Source organism: Festucalex cinctus, chromosome 9 (genome assembly GCF_051991245.1).
Source record: "Festucalex cinctus isolate MCC-2025b chromosome 9, RoL_Fcin_1.0, whole genome shotgun sequence".
Classification (NCBI taxonomy): Eukaryota; Metazoa; Chordata; class Actinopteri; order Syngnathiformes; family Syngnathidae; genus Festucalex; species Festucalex cinctus.
The window spans coordinates 11,268,508-11,289,211 of NC_135419.1; the positions used below are offsets into that span (position 1 = coordinate 11,268,508).

The 20,704-nt window shown below is 40.5% G+C and overlaps 1 protein-coding gene across 2 annotated transcripts in view; it reads right to left on the reverse strand.

Annotated features, from left to right (window-relative positions):
- Positions 1–3,221: 3,221 nt before the first annotated feature.
- rab28 (RAB28, member RAS oncogene family) overlaps positions 3,222–20,704 on the reverse strand; it is a 36,847-nt gene continuing 19,364 nt past the window's right edge. Inside the window, exons 5-8 of one of the 2 annotated variants that reach the window (XM_077532836.1) lie at positions 7,243–7,346; positions 7,084–7,161; positions 4,553–4,654; positions 3,222–4,032 (exon numbers count right to left, since the gene is read on the reverse strand). In XM_077532836.1, coding sequence (XP_077388962.1) covers positions 4,559–4,654; positions 7,084–7,161; positions 7,243–7,346 — 278 coding nt within the window. In that variant the 3' untranslated portion in view covers positions 3,222–4,032; positions 4,553–4,558. The remainder of the gene's footprint in view (positions 4,033–4,552; positions 4,655–7,083; positions 7,162–7,242; positions 7,347–20,704) is intronic. The other variant, XM_077532837.1, reaches the window with a different exon arrangement.

The window sequence follows — 20,704 nt, forward strand, 5'->3', positions numbered from 1 at the left end:
AGGTTTTCATTGGAACGTTTCTAACACACTTAGCTCATGACCCTGCCTGATTTTTTAGGGTTTCAGACAGCCACTACGGGAGATGCATCTTTGTTCTCGTCCCCTACTTCTAGTCACATCCAGAGGCTGTTGAGTTGACGTGCGATTCATTCATCAGCCCACTGAAAATAGCAGCCATCCATGCCAGAAAGACTTTCAGTTTTCTGTCCCCGAGTCTCCTTTTTTGGAATCTGCCTGTTTTTACTGGCAGGGTCCTCCCACCAGACCAAGAGCACTATAAATACGACCCTTCTGAATGCCCACATCCTCGCCCCGAAAATAAATCACGGGCTTCTCGGCTGCAGCAGACAGGCAGCACCTAGCAAAGGGGACAACCGGAGATCCCAATTGACCGGTCGAACGGGAACTGGGGAACACCCACTGAGGCTCCCTGGGAACGAGACTGCTGCTGGCTCACCTCACTACACTCTTGACAGGCTCCAACGTCCAAAATGGCCCCGTCACTCGGCTGGCTCGCAGTGACAGAAAAAGACGACTGCGGCTCATCAAAGGGGTTGACGTATGTTCTACTTACTCTTTCACCATTCTGGCACAGGTGCAGAACGGAAGAGGGGTGAGTGGGTAATCACCAGGGTGTTGGCCCATCACTGCCCACACAAGAAAAATGCAGAACCCACAACTATGGGCCTCTTACCAGATTACTTACTGTGTTTTTTTTTTTACTCAGGGACTGTCATTGCAAAGTCCCTGCAAGGAGCCGCAAAGACTGAAACGATGAGGATAAGCAGACGCTATATACAGGCGGGAAGGTCAGAGAGCAGGAAAGGGGGTGATGATGTATTTTAGTTTCACAGTGAAAGCTGTCATATTCTGAGACTGAAAGCATGTAAAAAAAAAATACTGTGAAATAACAGTTTGAAAGTCATTGTGAGTATAATAGCTCTAATAAGGTGTAATGCAGGCCGCGTATTTTGAAAATTCAGCTAAAATAGGCCGATTTTTTTTTTGCCAAATTTTCTATCAGCTGTAAAGTTAAACAAATACTAAAGGGCAAAGTATTGTAAAACAGTCAACTGTTCTGCATTAAGGGACCAAAAACAAATTTACAGTCGCTGGTGCATTTTCAGCCGTTATTCAAACAGTCCATCCATCCATCCATCCATTTTCTTGACCGCTTATTCCTCACAAGGGTCGCGGGGGCTGCTGGCGCCTATCTCAGCTGGCTCTGGGCAGTAGGCGGGGGACACCCTGGACTGGTTGCCAACCAATCGCAGGGCACACAGAGACGAACAACACACTCACACGCACACCTAGGGACAATTCGGAGCGCCCGATTAACCTGCCATGCATGTCTTTGGAATGTGGGAGGAGACCGGAGTACCCGGAGAAGACCCACGCGGGCACGGGGAGAACATATTCAAACAGTCAATCACACAAATACAAAATGAGAATGCTCGCAAAGAGCATAGCGAAGACGCTCACACTGAACATTAAACACAAATGCACGTCCAGAAGCTCACGAAAAGACTAACCGGCCATGTTCTTGTTCACATTTGCTAGGCCACGCCACTTAAATGAGACACACGTACAACACTACAAGTTTTTAATGATTAAAAAACATTTTTAAAATGTGGTTGTTTCTCAGGGGCTGGAACATGAGGGTATTTAAATTCATTTCAATAGGGAATAATGATTTGAAATATGAGAAAACGTTTGATGTACTCTTGAAGATGTTAGCAAGATTTGAATGTAGTCCAAAGAAATGCCCGCAGCTGGCTAACGCGTTTGCATAGCAGGACACCAAGGCTGCTAAATTGCAAGCATGACTTACTCATCATGGAGTATTGACAAAAATGAAATGTTAGCGCTTTGATATATTTATTTTTGCAATGTATAATCAATTATACCATAAGAGAGGCAATCAACTTACCTGATGACCGGGAACGGCGGTTGCAGCCATATGCACTGCAGCCATCCAAATACACCAACAACCTTTCCAAATAGGTTTTTAACTTTTATTACTAAACCGGTGTTACATAACTATCCAAGAAGCTGTAATAGTCTTGATATCCAGCCCTAATTAGTTGCAATTCATTCATTCCTTGTTTTAGCATTTAGGCAGCTCACCCGCAGGCCGCAGCCCTAATGATAAAATGGATGATTTCATCCATTTTGCGGTCGGATTAACATTAACATTGGTGCTTACATTATTTTGACCAGTTGTCTGGTGTTTCTATACATATTTTTCGACATGTTAAATTGATCAATATATGTTTTGAAACATTATAATGTCAGTTCCCTTTTGTGTCAGGAATGCTAACCATTTGTGGAACTTTGCTCATTAGCAACAATGCCTCACACGAAGTTGCTAAACAAACGTTGCGTTTTGAGGCATCCGACCTTGACGTGCGCCAGCGTAGCAAAGCTTCACTCTTACTCCAGCATTATTCCAATGCTGATATTCTTTGCTTCCGTCTGTAGAGACGCGGCAACAATATTGTGCGGGTCTGAGCTTGGAAATGAGCTGCGGTTGTTTTCTTTGCAAAAACACCTGTCCAAACAGCGGCAAAGCCAAGGGCAACTCGGGCCTGTCAACACTGGTGACAGCTCTCCACCAAAAAAAAAGAAAAATCCAGTCGAGACAATTCCTAAGACGTCCACTCGAGCGAAACAATGCACGTGTGGGGCTGATGTGACCCCAGCTGGGCCGACTATTTCTGCCCCCGTTTGTAGTTTTCACTGGGGCCGACACCTGGTTGGAGAGATACTGTCTTTTGTTTTGTTTATCCGTGCGGTTTCAAAGGCACTTAATCCACTGCTGGTTTCAGTGACACTGACGAGACCAAAAAAAACAAAAAACGCAGACTCCTCTTACAACAAAAGGCGAGGCTATTTGGTAATTAATTAATTAATTAATAGAGCTTACAAGCTTTTTAAAAGGTGTTTGTATCATCTGTCCGGAGTAGATTTAGAGGCTATTTTAGTGAAGATTTACAGAACAAAGACCAGGTGGATGATTGGCCAGCAGCAACTTGGCTAGCGCTGTATAGGGAGGGAATGGGGGCGGTCGAATTTCAACACGTGGATACTTAATCTAAACTGTCCTGATCACGCACACATCATCATCAGTTCACGGTTAGCATGGATTACAAGAGTGAAAAATTGCAAAGACACTAAAACTTTGCAATGTTTAACTAATTGAAACCATATTCATGAACCAATTCTCATTTTCAACATAAAACGTTTATTTAAAAACAGAAACCAGCTAAATGATCAGCAACTGTACAAATCTGAGTCATTTTATTTACATAGTGGGAATCTAGATAAGCACATGTAATGATTTCCGTTGTTATGATGGTGCGGGAGCGCTTTTGATGGATGACATGCTTAAGTGTCAACATTTACGTATCGTGTATAAAGTATCTAACGCATCACTCTTCACTAACAATACATACATGTAAACATCTCTTCTAAGGCTTTATCAACACTGTGTCACCACTGAATTTTGGAAAAAGAGCGTAGAGGTAAATATGGAGAGGAAATACTTTCAATAGCTGAGCACGATTTAACTAGAATCATGAAAAAACATACGATTTAAAAGTCTCTTGATTGCAAATTTATGCTCATAAGTGTGCTGTGGAAAACCATGCGCTAATTAATTTTAGCACCACATTCACAAATGTCTCAAAACCTGCGGTGAGGCCTTGATGGTTTTCGCCTCGGTCTTCAACACAAAAATGCGCTGTAACCCATTTACTTACGTTCTGATCGGCGGATGAATCCCAGAAATAAAATTCTTGGCTAAATAAACAACTTCCATTCTTCATCTCAGCCGTACAAGTACGGATGACACTGTTTGCACAAATCAGCCCGAAAGGAAAATACTGACTGACTGACTGACTGACTGACAAGATGGCATCGCGGTGACTTTGCGTGGACTCACTGCATCGCACACATGGCGCTGCGAGGATTGTTGACCGTCCGGGGCGCCATCTCCTGACTGTAGTTTACGATGTCCGCTTTGACCACTCGCTGAAAGAACGCAGAAAGAGAAACGCACCAGTAAGTCTTGTTTGCATAGGTCAAAATCTGCAATGTAGACTGATCATATAAATGCTTTTTTGTTTGTTTGTTTTTTACTGTAATTTGCACAACAGACAATACATTCGAGGGTTAAGAACACTGAACCACTTTAGTTTTTTTTTTTTTTTTTTTTTTTTACTTTATTATGTTGACTACAAGGTAACATATTCATGAACTACTTTGATGACGTGTAGTTTTACTTTCCTACAGCACAGCTGAGGAAAATAAATGACTCATCAATATTATACAAATACTATATAAAATACCAAAACAATGTACATATATCATGAAAGTACTAAAACTGTTTTACTTGCTAAACATGCTAACAAAAATGTAATACGCAGTATAGCACAACATAGCTCATATGTTGGACTAAAAGGACTAAGACAGCACATGGTTCTAAAAGAGCTTTTTCAGCGCTAAACTACTTAGTGAGGCTCATCTACAGTATGCTACTGCGGAAACGTACTTCACACTATTGAACCAAACATATTTTGCTTTGCTGGCGGTTCTCTTGTCTAATCGGGCCTTCATCCTGAGGGTAGTTGACCAGCGTGGCCTTCACGATCCTCTGAGCAGGCCCGACACATGCGAGCGAGGCAGTAGAGAGATTGAAGAGAAAAAAAGAAACTGAGCGAAGGAAAGAAAAATAAAGCAGCAAAGGCAAGAATAGAGAATGAAAATGTGGATGAAAATTGTGGCGTGACAGATGACAAACAGATGACAACAGTGTTTAGCGGAAAACAGCGGCTATGTCCCATTAGCAGGCGCAAACGCTGGGCTGGCTGATGAATGAGCTGCTGAGGCCTGATGTCAAGGCCAGTGACGGATCGGAGGGCTCGCTATCTGATCTCAAAGACAGAGGAGCAAGATGGAAGGGGCAGCCGGGCAGATATAATTCTGTCAAGGGTCGTGACCTTTGTGTTCAGCTTGCTACAGCTGACAGCTGATAATGAGGCTTGACTGCGCCAATGGTTTCACCTCTAAAGCACCTAAAGCAAACGTCCCACATTCACAATATATATAAAAAAAACAAACAAACAAAAAACAACATCATGATATTTTTGGTGTTTTTACATTCTGTAGTCTTTAACTTTGTACATTCTCGTGACAAGATTAAAAAGTAAGTTACATTAGTCAATGCTTCTCAATTATTTTTTGTTATGCCCCCCCCCAAAAAATATGTCTGTGTCTAAAACGGTACCAAAGTGAGACACTTCAACATCGGGTATTAGCTCCCCAACCACCCGATATAAGAACTTGAGCTCCTTCGTTTGCACAATTACTTACAGTTACTTAGTTATAATTTACTAGTCCCAAACCTGTTAGCTTGCAAGCTAGCTGCTGTTAGCACTTCTCGTCACAACAGCGAGTTACTGAGTTGTAATTCACTAGGCCCAAAACTGTTATCTTGAGAGCTAGCAGGTGTTAGTCCTTACGTCACAGCAGAGTCTTATTATTCATGAGACCAAAGCCTGTTAGCTTACACGCTAGTTTGTTAGAGCGTCTCATCGCAGCAGCAAGTTACTTAGTTATTATTAATCAGGCCCAATCCTGTTAGCTTGCGAGCTAGGTGGTTTTAGCGCTTTTTGTCAAAGCAGTGAGTTACTCAATTATTCACTAGGTCTATGCCTGTTAGCTTGTGAGCTAGCAGGTGTTCGCGCTTCTCACCACAGCAGCAAGTTAGTTATTATTCACTAGGCCTAAACCTGTTGGCTTGCAAGCTGGCAAGTTTTAGTGCTTCTCACCACACCAGCGAGTTACATTAGCTATAATTCACTAGGCCCAAGCCTGTTTTTGTTTGAAAGCTAGCTAGTGTTAACGCTTCTCGTCACAACAGCGAGTTAGTTATTATTCACTCGGCCCAAGCCTGTTACCTTGAGAGCTAGCAGGTGTTAGCTCTTATGTCACAATAGCCTGTTAGCTTAGGCGCTAGTTTAGTGTTAGTGCTTCTCATCTCAGTATCGAGTTACTTCCTTATTATGCACTAGGCCCACATCTGTTAGCTTGCGAGCTAGCTATTGGTTAGCTCCTCTCATCGTAACAGCGTGTGAAGCCCTGCTAGTGTCAAACTCATCATCATATTTACATAAACAGCAAATGAATGGATTGCTAGTTTCGAAATCAGAAGTCAATAAATGGTTTGTTCAATTATTGTTCAAGTTACTGTAAAAAGTGACATTTATTTTCACTTTACAGGGACTTTAATACAAAGTAGTGTTGCTTAATTAAGCCGACAAGACCACTCAGTTTTTCTTCACACAGCCTCTAACTGCGTTTGATAAACATGGATTAAAGCACTTTGTTCTTGTGACGGCGGGGAGGAAGAGCAAAGTAGATGGACGGCTCCATTAGTCAGTAGGCAGCGGTAGTGGCAGTTGGTGATGATGGGCTTGAGAACCTGACCAGCACTCTCCTTACATGCTCTCCTCGTCTAGCGGGGCCGTGACCTCCCTGCAGGCCCCAGCTCATCAAGTACTACCCAGCCATGGTGGCTCCAACCGCTGGTATCGGAGTGAGGATTAATGCTTCTGGGGGAGGTGACCCTGTAAATCCTACAGCTGCCACATTCGGGCACCCTGCTCTCGCTGGCAGGCTCGGAGCCTCTTTTAGGCCAACACACCGCGTTTGGGAGATAAACCAAATAAATCCGGCAGCCAAAGTAACCTCTCACCCCTACAAATGCATACCTTTAACCTCTGACTTCACGCGTTAATGTGGCCAATGTGGGTCTTATTTACAGATGGGCAGCCTCGCTGGCAGGTAGAGCGTCACTTGAGGCAGACGCAACAAACCAGTGTTTATGCAACAAAAGGTCATTTACAGTGTGTGGTGACCTCCGCTGACCTAACACACTCCGAGTGACCTCCATTACAAACAGCATAAAGTTACATACTGTGACCGGCCATTTTTCTCATGTCAATTAATCCAGGAAGGCGGAGAAAAGTACAACTTGTTAGGAGAGACATTTTGTTGAAATGTGATACTTGAATAACTCACCTGGGACTGTTCTATCTCAGCTTTGTTCAGCTTTACGCCCAGAATCTCAGCTGCAATTCTTTGGAAACAAAGATATACCTGGAGAGAGAAATACAACGTGAAACAGGAACCCCACAAAGTGTGATCAATATCGTGCTTTTGTTGGCGTCTGACGCTCACAGAGTCCCCGGTCTTGGCGGACACGAACTGACTGATGAGGCCGTTCTCTTGGCAAAAGCGCTGGTGCTTGTCGGACTTCACCGTCCTCATGTGCTCCAGGTCGACTGGGGACGAAACATAAGCGTGACACATGAGCGGGCTCACGTTTCTCACTTCAGGTTAACTGCCGTGTATATATCAACATAAACAGCAGAGATAACTGTTTACATAAGCTAGGAGACTGACAACAAAGCGTAACTCAGTAGTTATGTTGCAGTCAAACCTGGAGACAGCGACCGCTAGCTTTTATGTTTCTAAATCCTCACTTCATCACAAAGTAATAAGCGGTATGATTGCTCATGACTGAAATAAATAGTGTGGTCATTCGTAAAATAGTTGTTCACAAAGCTAACTGGATCAACTCCCCCTGATCAGTGAGCCTACACTTGACTGGCAATCACTTCCAAAACATTCTCACCTGGTAGTGTATCAATCCCTTTGTTTTTGTTATGCCCCTGCTGGCTTATCAGGCCATTATAGCAGTTTAGCCACACGGAGACAACACGTTAGCTAAGCGCTAACTAGATAGTATGACAATACAGATGGATTTACTGGACCAAAGCAAGAAAAACTCACAGAGACAACACGTTAGCGGTAGCTAGCTGGTACGACATAACACAGATGGATTTATTGGACTTAAACAAGAAACACACAGAGATAACATGTTAGCTTAGCACTAGCTAGCAGGTATGACATAATACAGATGCATTTACTGGACCAAAGCAAGAAAAACACCCTGAATTTTACCGTTGGCCACGGTACAACGAGTAGTCCTGGATATTGAAGTATGCTATTTTAAACTAAAAAGGAAAACCTTTACGTAGGTTAACGCTGCTCAATGCACCATTGTACAGTACGATTCAATACATAGATATGTCTTCAAATAAGTGAATGAATGTGGCTTTGTAAAGTGGACACACCAAATTTTGAGTCCAAGCTCCAATATTTTTATTTTTATCTGTCTAGCTAGCTAGCTAGCTTTCATTCTATTGAATGATCGACAAAGAATCGAGCGCCATAAGCTTCTCTTTCAACTTTGTTAATTGGCAGATAAAATTGTCTGGATTTTAAGGATGTCACACTACGGACGTAGCCCAGATGAAGTGAACTGAACCAGTTGGAAACATGACTTATTTTCCTGAGATGTGATCAATTCAGTACCCCCTAAACAGTCATTCAAACCCATTTGGACAAATTCCACCTTTGAAGCCAAGTACCTTTATTTGACCTGACTCAGACAAACCAGGGGCAGAGAAGGACCAGGACTCCGGGCTAAAGTCACAGCGAGAGCGCTAATGCAGAAAGAACTTTGACTTATGAGGGGATAAGGTGGGTACACCGGTCTAAGAAATGGGACTGTCACCTTGCTGTTGATTTACAGAGACTACTATGACAACGCCTTCCTTTTTAGCTTTTGTCTCCTGTGCATTTGACTCCTTCGGAGTGATACCGACTTCTCTGCTTCTCCCTTTTCCTCCATGAGGGGTCATGCTGAGGTCGATAAGGAAGGTCACCCGGGGGTCTCGCTGCTGAAAAGCAATAGCCCCACTCTTTATTTCTGGCTTTGTGCATTAAGGCGGCCACACCCGGTATCTACTGCATGCAGGTCTATGGCACCTGGAGGAGGTCAGGCTACTGTACGGTGTTGCATTTCTCTCTACCCCCGTCAAAGAGTTGTATTCTTTGTGTGAGGTTGTCAAAGATTTACTGTGTTCTCATGCCCTGAGAGCGCGTGTGAGGGAGCGCTGCACCCAGTAAGACAGATATATAGTCTGGGAGAACATAAATACTGCATTTATTGAGTAATATTAATATCTCAGCAAGTCACATGACCCCAAAAATGCCAGCAGCCAAGCCATAGAAACCAAACAAATACTTTTGGGTGGAATAATGTTCCACTCGAAGCAGATTATCACGGTCATAAGAGACACATAAACACAAACCTTTCAGGGGAAGGGCAGACTGTCATGTCTCAGCCCCGGGAGTAAACACAGCTATCTCACGGGCGTCAGCAGGTTATTAATTCCCGTCATTAACATGTGAAGGTACCATCATGCTACCAGGGGTAAACACTGCTAATCCTTTGGATCCTGAACACTTGGGGGGAGGTCAATCATGTGTCAGTGTCACATTAGGCAACATTTACATCAACAGCTGCACATTAAATCGTATAAAAAGACAAGGTGAGCAAATAGTTGGCAGGACTGAGAGTGAAAGCAAATTTAACACAAGCATTGATTGTGGTTTGGGATTGTAAAACAAAAAACTGACATTACGGACCACTATTATATCTGTTATTGTGGTTGTAGTTTCCAAACAACACGTCTGTAACACAAGGTATTTCAGTTATGTGGTGTCTCGGTCTAAAAGGAGTCCATAGATAAGAGACAAAGAAATATGAGGTTGAGAAGAATGTCAAGTCTTGCATGTGTAAACAAGTCAGATTATGGATGCTATGCTACCTGTGTTAACGACAAAATAACTCTAAGCCTATGAAGATGGGTCCTCATTTTCTTTCGGGAGAATTTCGTAGCATGTGGCATCTGTCTTTCTAGTCTGAAAACTAATCCCAATGTTTTAGTGTTTTGCTCAATTTGTCTTCCTAATGTACCCATCTCTACTTATCAGGTCAAAACAATCTACCCGCCATGTTCTGGTTTCCTTCCATGTCTGTCAAACTGTACAACATCTTAACAACCCAGAGGAAGTGGCTGCAAACACGACCCTCAACTGTTTAGGCGCCTGAACGCAAACGAGATAGCGGAGGGGATCATCAGTCGTCAAGAGCGATGGCTCTCCCTCGTTCTGGTCACCGTCACTGTTTATTTAAAATATCAGCATGCCAATGCTGTGAATTTTGAGGCAGCAGTTGGAGATGAATATCTGATGTAGATATGAGGCTTTTACCACAAGTAGCTAGGTGATGGGGTTTGTTGGCGTCTCCTTCATAGAAGGGAAAAAAAAATATTCTGGCGACATAGCACCATGACTAAAAATATGGCATTCAGCCACAAGTTCCATGGAAAGTTGAACAATAGAGAGTAGACAACTGGTGGCTTTGTAAATAAAGTGCACAGTGGTGCTTCATTCCATGACCTTGCTTGTATCAAAATTCATCTTTCTCCATTGAAATGAATAGAAATGCCATTAATCCGTTACAAAAACAAAAACTTTTGAAATGTGTTGCTTTGATCAGGAAAATAGCACTCTATGGTATTGTACTTTAGAAAACATACAGAACATACAGTAAGAACTTAATGACTTACATATAACAAAAAAATATAAACAGTTTGTTTGATTTCATACATTGTGTTTAAATATAATTTACTTAAAAGGTTATAACTAAGGCCCAAATCGTTTTGGGTTTTTTTGTTTTGTTTTTTTTGCCAATGCGGATTCCAATATTTGATAGAACAAAATTCAGATTCCCAATTAATCTGCCAATAAATTGAAAAATATATATGTAATGAACACAATAACTTTTTTGGGGCGTCCGTCAATGCTTATAACAACAAAGACATGAATTAAAGACAGAACATTTGACTGTTTTACATTACTTTGTTCTTTACAATAGAGAGAAAAATCTGCAGATTTTTTTGCTGATTTTGGAGGGGGGAAATATCTGAATGTTTGCCTTATGTTGTAATAATGTGTAAGAAAAAAATATATAATAATAATAATAATAATAATAATAAAAAACAGAAAAAAATAATCTATTTTTTTCTTCTTTTTTTTTTCCTTTTCTTTTGTTACAATTTTAAAGCTAATATATTGGCCATGGTCTAGTTGTAACTACCGCAACAGATGCTAGTAGTGTTGTTAGTCTCTGTATAGCATTTTACATTGGGTATTAGCATTCAGGTAACAAACAGGTAAAGTTATGTAATTTGGTCCACAATCCAATATGTGGACAAAAGGGATAAGACAGCAAAAATGTCAACAACAAAAATAATAATACTGAAATTAAATTAAATAAAAAAATAAAAAAATAAATAAAATAAATAAACGACCTAATATTTGGTAACATCTTCGTGTGGATTTTTTTATTTTGTTAAAATACAACCCAAAATATTTTGCAATGTACTTTTATTTCTGCACATGCTGCCAAGTCCAAACAATCGGCTAATAGTTCTGTCATGATCATCAGTGGGCTATTTAAAAAGCATGCTGCGATAACATAGACACCTACTTTACTGGTCCTGCAAGTAGGCTGCTGGGGACCAATTGCAACACGTTTCCCAGCAATGGACATGAGAATATGCTTGACATAACACAGTTAATTGCTGGCATTTCAAACTAAAAAGCAGCTAGGCCGAATTTGCGGGCTGAGGGTGGAATGTGATAGAAATGGTGGGCCGCTTGTTGTCTGGGGGCGCTAAGGGGTCATATCCTATTAAAAGAAAGTTACACGGTCGAGACTAATCAACCCCAAGGGAGAACCTATCACTTCCAACATTACCTAACAGCAGGCCTTTAAGACCCCTTTGGGTTTTCTTCAGTTTCCCGCTCAATGACAAGAGTGAGCCAATGCAGAATGCATATGGCGACATGAAGGTTATCAAACAAACCGCTCAAGAAAATGTCTGCGCAAAGAAAATCAGCCGTGTGGTGGTTGGATGTGTTCCACGCAGGCTTTCATCAACCACAAGATCTGCCAAGCCTTTTTAAATTAAATTGCTATTAAAAGTTGTCACTTGCATTGTGATGAAACAGCCATTCGAAGAAAAAAAAAGGGGGGGGAGGGGGGGCCTCAAGAGATAAATATGGACGTTTGTGGCTGTTGGTTTTGTGTTTGTTGTGTTATAACACATAAGAACCTCCAATGTGGAGCATAATCCATTCTGTAGTCAGGGTTTCCCCAAGTCTTTATAAGCCTGGCGGGCTGCCAGGGTTTTCTTGCCATATGCCCCCCATCTCCCCCAGCCTCCCTCAGGGCTAAACGTGACTTGTTTACAACACTTTTACATGACGCTAACATTGGTCTGGTTACTGTCACATTAGAAGTGCAAGCCTCCACTGCATGACGTAGGAGGTAATAGTTTTGGAATTTTTGAGTTTGAGTTGTTTTTTTTTTAAGTTTAAATTTGTTTTCAGGGTGGTTCTGTTAGTTTTTATTAGTTTTAGTTATTTAATAAATGCTTTGCTTTAGTTTAGTTCTAGTTTCAGTATTAGTTTTAGCTTTTTTGTGTGTGTATTACTTGTGCATAATATTTAAAAAACACCATGGGAGCGACGCCATCTGAAGGTGCTTTTCTATTGGCTGCTGCTAGATGACGTCACTTTGGTGTGACAAACTTTCAAACGTCCTTATTCCGGTTAATATCAAAATAAATCTACTTAAAATCACATTTAAAATCATCCTGAAAGGCTCATACATTAAATGAATTACCAAAGACTAAAATGAAGGACGTTTGCTATAATTATAGTTTTAGATAGTTTTGTAAACATAAAATGTAGATTCAGTTCGTTTTCGTTTTTTTAAAAGCATTTTTGTTTTTATTTTATTTCATGAACAAAATTGTTTTATGAATATTAGTTTTAGTTTTTCCATTAGTTTTAGTTAACGAATATAAAATAACCTTGGTGCTAAGTAAATATTTTTGTGAATGATGTATTCTTTGAAGCATCAATATTAAATATATATATATACAAATCACTATATTAAATATAAAAATAAAAACGTATCGTTTATCATTCTGGCCGTACTAAGCAAGAAATTACTGTATCGGTTGAAATTTATCATATCGTGCGTCACTAAGAACAATGTACAAGAAGTAATTTAAATAAAATAGAAACTTGTTTATTGTCAGTGCATTACTCAATCCAATCTAGCAGCAATGTTATTTGGTATTTTCAGTGTGGATTATTAATTTTGACGTTTCAGATCTGACTAATGTAACTGAACAGAAGTGTGTTCTATACTACTGTAAAAAATTCATAATTTTAATTTTAATTGCATTTCAAGTACTTCAAGATGTTGCCTTTTTATATAACTTTGCGTTTAAGTATTGTTAAGAAATGGGTTTGTAATAATAGTCATAATTTCCCACATTACTGTCAACATTTAAGGTTCTTGTTACAAAAACATGGTAGGCTGCCGGCAGAGGGTTGGCGTTTTGAATTTCAAGAGTTGACAAATATGATTTGGTGTCTTAATTAAACTAAAAATTCAAACATCAGGAAGACATTAAGACATTGCGACGAAGCTCCCTATTTCAGTATGGTCACTTGGTCAGCACTCACAACGCCATATTTACATAGAGTTGCGGGAGAATCTATAAAAGTAATTGATGTGGCATTTAATTTACGCTTGCATTTTGTAGTACAAGCTGACCAATTATATTTTACAACCTACAAAAGTCTCTAATGCGTAATAAATCATTCTGCGATAACTTGCATGCGGAAAATTACAATGCCACAGACGGGTTTGAGAAATAAGTCTCAACTGTTATTCTCAAGGAAGAGGAAAAAAGAACTTGTAACAGTGGCGGTATTGTTTACAGTGAATCAACTATTTTCTCCAGACTGAAACAATATTATTTTAATTATATCTATTTAATACACAAGTGCTTGAATGATATAACTGTTGTGTTCTTTTAGCTAACAACAAGGTCGCAATTCTGCGTGATCAATTAATTCCTTGTACCAGTGGATCTAGGCGAATATAACTGGTGACAGAATAATGAGAAGCAATCAGCGGCATATTAAAGCTCGGGTAATAACATAATCACGACTGGTTCAAGCGAATACAGACAGATGAAGTGCTGTTAGTAGACCAGCGTTGCGGAAGGTGAGCGAGGCCCGCGCGAGGCTTCTCCAGGGAATCCTGACAGAGACAGAGCGCTCTTTGTGCGGCGGCGCCCCCCTGCCCCGGTGGCCTGAAACCGGCCGGGAACGTCGGGGGACTTGCTTTCCACCAGGTCAGAAGTGTTCTGTCGACAGCTCATTGATCACAGCTCATCTTGTCATTCGATCGTATTTCATGAAAGCCCGCACGGCGTGTCACGCACACGTTGCTTTCGCACCTCGCGGGGCGCAATCGCACGCTCCTCCTCCACGGTGGCCTCGCTACAATGTGGTCTTGAGTCGGGGAATGTAAAAGTCTGGCGGTAGCCGGAGTGCATGGCCCGTCAGAGCTCCAGTAAAACACGGGTACAAGGGCCTTTGCAGGCTGCGTTAGCGGGCCCTCAGGACTCGTGAAACGTGAACAAAAGGCCCAGTGCTGAGCTGACCGCACAAGACGCTGCCCGGGTTTTCGCTGGCAGTGTCCTCCAAGCTCTCCCGCTGCTGTTAAACTAAGTGGACTTTTATGGCCAAGCAGTAATGCGTGTCTCGGTGAGCCTGAAGCACACAGCTATGCGCTATAATATTTCTGCTGAGCACAGGGGAGCCTTCATGATTGGACGCGTCACATCCCTGTGAGTCTATTCATAATTATTACGTTCAGAGGGGCTTTTGATGTCAGGTACAGCAAGTGAAACATTACCGCTACTAATAAGCTTGACCTACAATCTGAACTCTGAACATGGTAAATAAGTTCTGCTTGGGTTTGGTTTCATTGCTTTTTTTTGAACGACACGGTCAGAATGATCCCCATTCACGTGGGCCTGGAAAAATGACAGAAAACGTAATATGGATGCCGGACCACTGGGAGGTGATGGAATTTTGTAAAGAAACAATTATGGCTGCCAAAGTTAAAGCGCTAATAGATTAATTAATCACAGAAAAAAGTTAAATTAATCACTAATTAACGCAGATTAATCGCACAATTTTTTTGAACCGCACTTGAACCTTGAACGTAACCGCGGATGGTTACATCGAAGGCTGCACAGGTCAGTGATTAGGTCAATGCACGGCATTTCCTATGCCTGTTGTTCCAAAATGAGCGGGGTGACTCCAGTTGGTGTGCTTGGTGGTAAATTTCGCTTTAAAAAACACCCCGACGGGACTTTAGATAAAACAAAAGTAATTTGCGTTTAATTAATTGCTGAATTGCACCCAATTGTTATGATGCTGTTACGTTTTGAGCAATACACGCATCAATGAAATTGCATACATGCATTTAATCAATGTTTGCAAATGACATTCAGATAATAAAATGCGTTAATGTCAAAATATTACGGTATTTTGTATTTATTTTATATTACGCAAATACGTGAGTAATTTAGCTGATTAATTGTGATTAATCAAAATTTAAAAGTGTGATTAATCAGATTAAAAATTTTAATCGTTTGACAGCACTAGAAACAATACAATGGAAACTCGATTTAATAGAAAATAGTGTCTGATGCACTCAAAGTGATTATCGGCCAGGCCGAATATCGGTGCCGATATTTGGCATGTTGACAAATATCGGCATCGGCTTTTTTACGAATATGAAGGCCCATTAAGGCTGGCGTCTCACCGAGTAGTGAATGCTTGCGAACGTATAGCCAATTTTGTGTTTTCATCAGGATTTGTAAGATGTTCACAGACACTTTGTATTTGTTGCAAAGACATTTCGAACATATTCAGACAATTTTTCACTGTCTGCGAAGATCTTTTGAACCCTGACGAAAACCCAAAATTTGATACATTTCATTTTGCATACATTCGGCACTGCTGACACTGGACACTTTTTAAATTTATTAAAAATAATTAATAAAAAAAAATCAGAAATTATGTTGAAATTTTGGAAAACTTTATTTACAGTAGAAAACTTTAGAAAACTATTTATTTATTCACTGCAAACACTGGTAAGTCCGAACACTTTTTTAATGTATATAAAAAATGAATAAATAATAATGATAGTAATAATAATTAAAAAATAATAATTTAGAAATTATGTTAATTTTGGAAAACTTTAATTACAGTAGAAAACTATTTATTTACTTGCTTAATTTTGAATTTAGCTTAACACATGCTAATGACCCTGGAAGTTCCCTACAATTTCTGTTAATTTTTTTAATTGAACAAATATGTCTAATTGTCTATTGTTTACATGTTTACAATTAAAAGAAAAGTTGTTTGATGATTGTGATATGTGAACTAGGGTTGTTCCGATACCGATACTGGTATTGTTACTGTTTTGCCTGTGTCATACTTGCAAAAAAAACCAATTTGTTATTACACTGTCTTTTACACACTACAATATTTCAGCATTAACATGGAAACTATGACTTACAGCTCAAGATCCAGACTACATAACTCCACACTTGTTGCGTGAAACTGTTTTAATCTGTTTTCAGTTATAAGGGTCTTGTGGTAACAGGCCTCTCAAGACTTTGAGTGCATCAGTATACAGTAGTGAGTCTGTATCTTTTTATTTTACAGAGATACAGAATACTTTTAAGCAAGCAATAACAGAAGATGAAGAATTTATTTGTCTGTGCTTGAGCATCTAGTGTGACGTACTATTGCTTTCAACACAATAGGGCAGGAGAAGCCAATTTCAGGTGCTTTTTGTAACGGCTCAGAAACTACCTCTGAACACGCATTAACTGCCGGGTCATTCTCTGCTGGTGGTGTTTCAACAGAAAATAGTAAAAAGGCACACTTTTCGAGTAAAAAGAGCCAGTGATGTCAAGGTTCAAAGCGGGCTTTGGAAATTACAGATGAAAAGATGTGTCAACGCAGCGCCGTCCACAAATTCCTCCATATCAATGTTGTGGAGAAGTGAGGAAATAAAGTGGAGCCTGAGAAGGGATGAGGGTTCCAGGATGCAGTCAGGTCAGGTGGCTAAGCTGTGCTGTGCAACTCAAATGGCCCGTGACTGACCACACAAGACGGTATTGGAAGACTGATCATCAGCTGCATGTGCAACAATATTTGCTTTATGGATGGCTAGAATGAATGAGGACTTTCCATGTTTTAACAGGCACCAGAGTCAAAAGAGATGGGGAGAGGAGTGCTGTGTGTGTTTGGGGGTGGGTGGAGAGGGGACCACAGCGGAGTCATTGAGTTGTCACAATTAAATCATAGTTGCTTAGTTCAATTTGCTTAAAGTTGCTCGATGGGTTCTAGCAGCGGCGCTCTGTGTTGGAAGTGCCACAAATCAGCTTAAACAAACCCCGGCAAGTATTTCTTAATCAGTGCCGGTCACCCAGCGTCAGAGTTGGCGGCGGGGATCGCTACACACCACTTATCTGTCGCAATGTAATACAGCTGGACTTCTTCATTCATCTCATTTGAGTCCACTTGTAACGCGATTCTACATTTTCCATCACTTCCAGACGTTCAAAAACAGCCGTAACCCCGACAACACGATACGTCTGCGCTGACCCCTTTTAGTGCGAATCAAAAGTGAAGAGAAAAAGGAAACGCTGGATTTGCTGCAAACGGCAGACATTCCAGGTTTTTATCCATCCGTAAACCAGGCCTTAACTAGCTCTATAGGCTGCGTATACGGCGTCAAAGCTGCGGTTGCACAACCTACCGTGCGACACAGACACTGCTGGCGTGTTCATCCCTTCAATCTGGGGAGGGGCGAGGGCACAAGAGTACTGGGCTTTTGTCCCACCACATGTCTATTGTGGCTAAACCGTTCCCTCGGGGGCAATTAGGACCTTTTAGTTTGTTGTAAGAGGACCTAAGTAGGAGTGGGTTGAGCCAGGAAAAACATTTTTCAGCTAAACCAAAAACAGAAGCGCATTGAGCGCCTCTGCACCCCTGGACTTCTGAGCATCTCTCTATTGAGAAATATGCAGGCCGACCCTGAACAGACAGGAACTGTAGCAGCTTTACAGGGGCATGAAGTTGACGGGCAGGGCGTCGGCTTCGACTTCACCTGAGGCGTCGCGAAACGTACAAACAAATCAAGCCCGACAATGTTGGTGTCGAGGACACGCTTCACAAGAAGAGCCATGTTTTTGACTCGAGACTCTCACATGGCTGGGTGGAAAAGTACGGCGGGAGAAGTGTGATGGGTAGCGACATGCGGAGAGATCCGCCGCGGCGTGCGCAAGGCAAACACGTGTGTGTTGTTTGACACAACAGCGACACGGAGCCAATGAAAAGACATTACTGTGAGTAAGGTCGGCTACAGCGAAAGTCCACACATAAGAGAGTGAGATAAGCCTAAAAGTGTGTCATTGAAAGAGTTAGTGTTTGTGTAGGAATGTGATGGTGCAAGATAGGACCAGTGTGGCCACAGTTACCTTGAAAAAGTAATTAGTTACTTTATTAATTACTTGATTAGGTAATTTTGTGACTTTACTGATTACTTGCTTTGAAAAGTAAATTACTTTACTCATTACTTGCTTTAAAAACTTAGTTACTTTATCGGTTATTTTTAAGAGTAACTTAGTTACTTATTACTTGCTTTAAAATCTTTGTTACTTTACTGATTACTTATTTAAAAAAAATAACTTACTTGCTTTAAAAAGTAACTAAGTTAGATTACAAATTACTTTATTAGTTACATTTAGCAGATACAGAAAACCTTGCTTAACATAAAAATTACATTGGTTTTTACCTGTAACATTTGTTGTTATTAAAAATAAAATAAAGACAACCTTTTTACTTAGTTATTTTAATTTAATTTAATTTTTATTTAATTTTAATATAATTACTTTACAAAATAATGTGTCTTCAAAGGATTCCACTTAACAAATTTGCTACATATAGTCTTTCTAGACTTCATGTAAATAATAATAATAATAATAATAATAATAATAATAATAATAATAATAATAATAATAATAATAATATAACTTACTTGAAGTGTTTAACTATTAATGTTGCAATGACATAACTCAACGTTTAATAATGTATATTGTTTTGGGGACACTCCCCTGCGATCCATTTTTTTTTTCACATAGTGTTATGTTATTGAAGCTACGCAGATAACACGATCGAGTGTACACAAGTCTCTTTGTGCTGAAAACAATAATGTTACTCCCTCAGACATCAATGTTAATTTGAATACTCCCACAATGCATTTCACAACACCAGACCTTGCCTTTCTTACATGTTGATATATAATTGTTTAGTGACTTTAGTGAGAACTATATTGTTCGGAATTAGGTGTCTTCCAGTATTTTATTAGTAATTAATCATTAGTTTTCAATCAAATAGGTGCACGAGCGACGCAACGTTGCTGAGAAGTTTGTGTTTATATAAGTCTTGATAATTCTTGCTCACTGCTGCAACCCGCAGGCGGTCAATTGCAGCTGCTTGTAGTGGTAGAAAATGCATTCTTCAGCAACTATCTGTGGGATTTGAAGACTAACTCTCGTCTGATTCTTGGGACAAGTAATGTTTTAAAAGGTAACGCAAGTAGCGCATTAAGAATGAGAGCAGGTAAGGCTTTACTGAGGTGACATAGAGTTTCCCATGGAGGACCTGAGTGGATCAACTGTGAAGAAACCCCGTGAGTGATGAGGAGGGGTTAAGAGAACTGAACCCATTTAAGTCACCCCAAATAAGGGCTGTGCAAGCCCGTGATGGATGATCCTGGAGCTCCTGGGGGAGAGAGAGCACTGGCGATGGGAAGGGCGACGGGCAGAGAGCGAACACGGCCCTGCAAACCCTACTTCATAAAAACAAATTGGTTTGATAAATGGCGCAGACTGCATGTCTACAGAAGTACTAACATAAGCAGAAAGGACATTTATATTAAGTGCCATTAATGATAGCATGTTGCAACATGTTTGAAAGTTTAGAGTTATCTGTAACTGGTGTAAGGATTATCATGGGTTCTTGAAAAACTGTCCCCTGGACCCAAAGAAGTTTGAGAACCACTACCTCCATTGAGCACAGTGCAGTCGTTAAAAAAGCATTATCTCTGATCATGTGTTACTTATTCATTAGCTTTGGTGGTGGTTTTGTGACATACAAAAGTGAGATCAGCCTTAACAAGGTGTGTTAAAAGAAAAGCGAACGATAAGCCACGCAGGTGAGTGAGCAGAAGGAGCAGAGAGTGACAGCTGATGAGGTGGTGACATCAATGCAGTCAAATGGCTGCTAAAGTTAGCTAGTAGCTTCTATTTAAACACTTGTATGACACCTGCCTCGAAAAGCACACGGCATACATCCATGCTTAAATGAAGAAGAAATGCAAGGTTGTTCCACAAGACTGACATGGCACAAGAGGGCAGTCGGGCCAAAGTAAGAAGAAGAGGCCTAACATCATGGAGAAATCCGTCTGCCCCATTTGCTTCATTATTATAAATTGACTTGAGTGGACACTGTTCCAATTAAAAGAAGTGAATCAGCCAACCAGCTGAAAGGGAATGTTAGTCTATATGAACTGTGGGGATAAAATTAATGGTCATTTAAAAATGAATGAAAGTTCTGGACAAGTTGAACCTTAATTTTAACACATTTTAATTCATTTAAAGGCCATGCGTAGAGTTTCATATATAGAGAAATAATTAATTTAATATTTTTTCACAAATTCATACTAGAACTCAGTCTCCTCGTGGTCTGTCATTGTTACAAATTA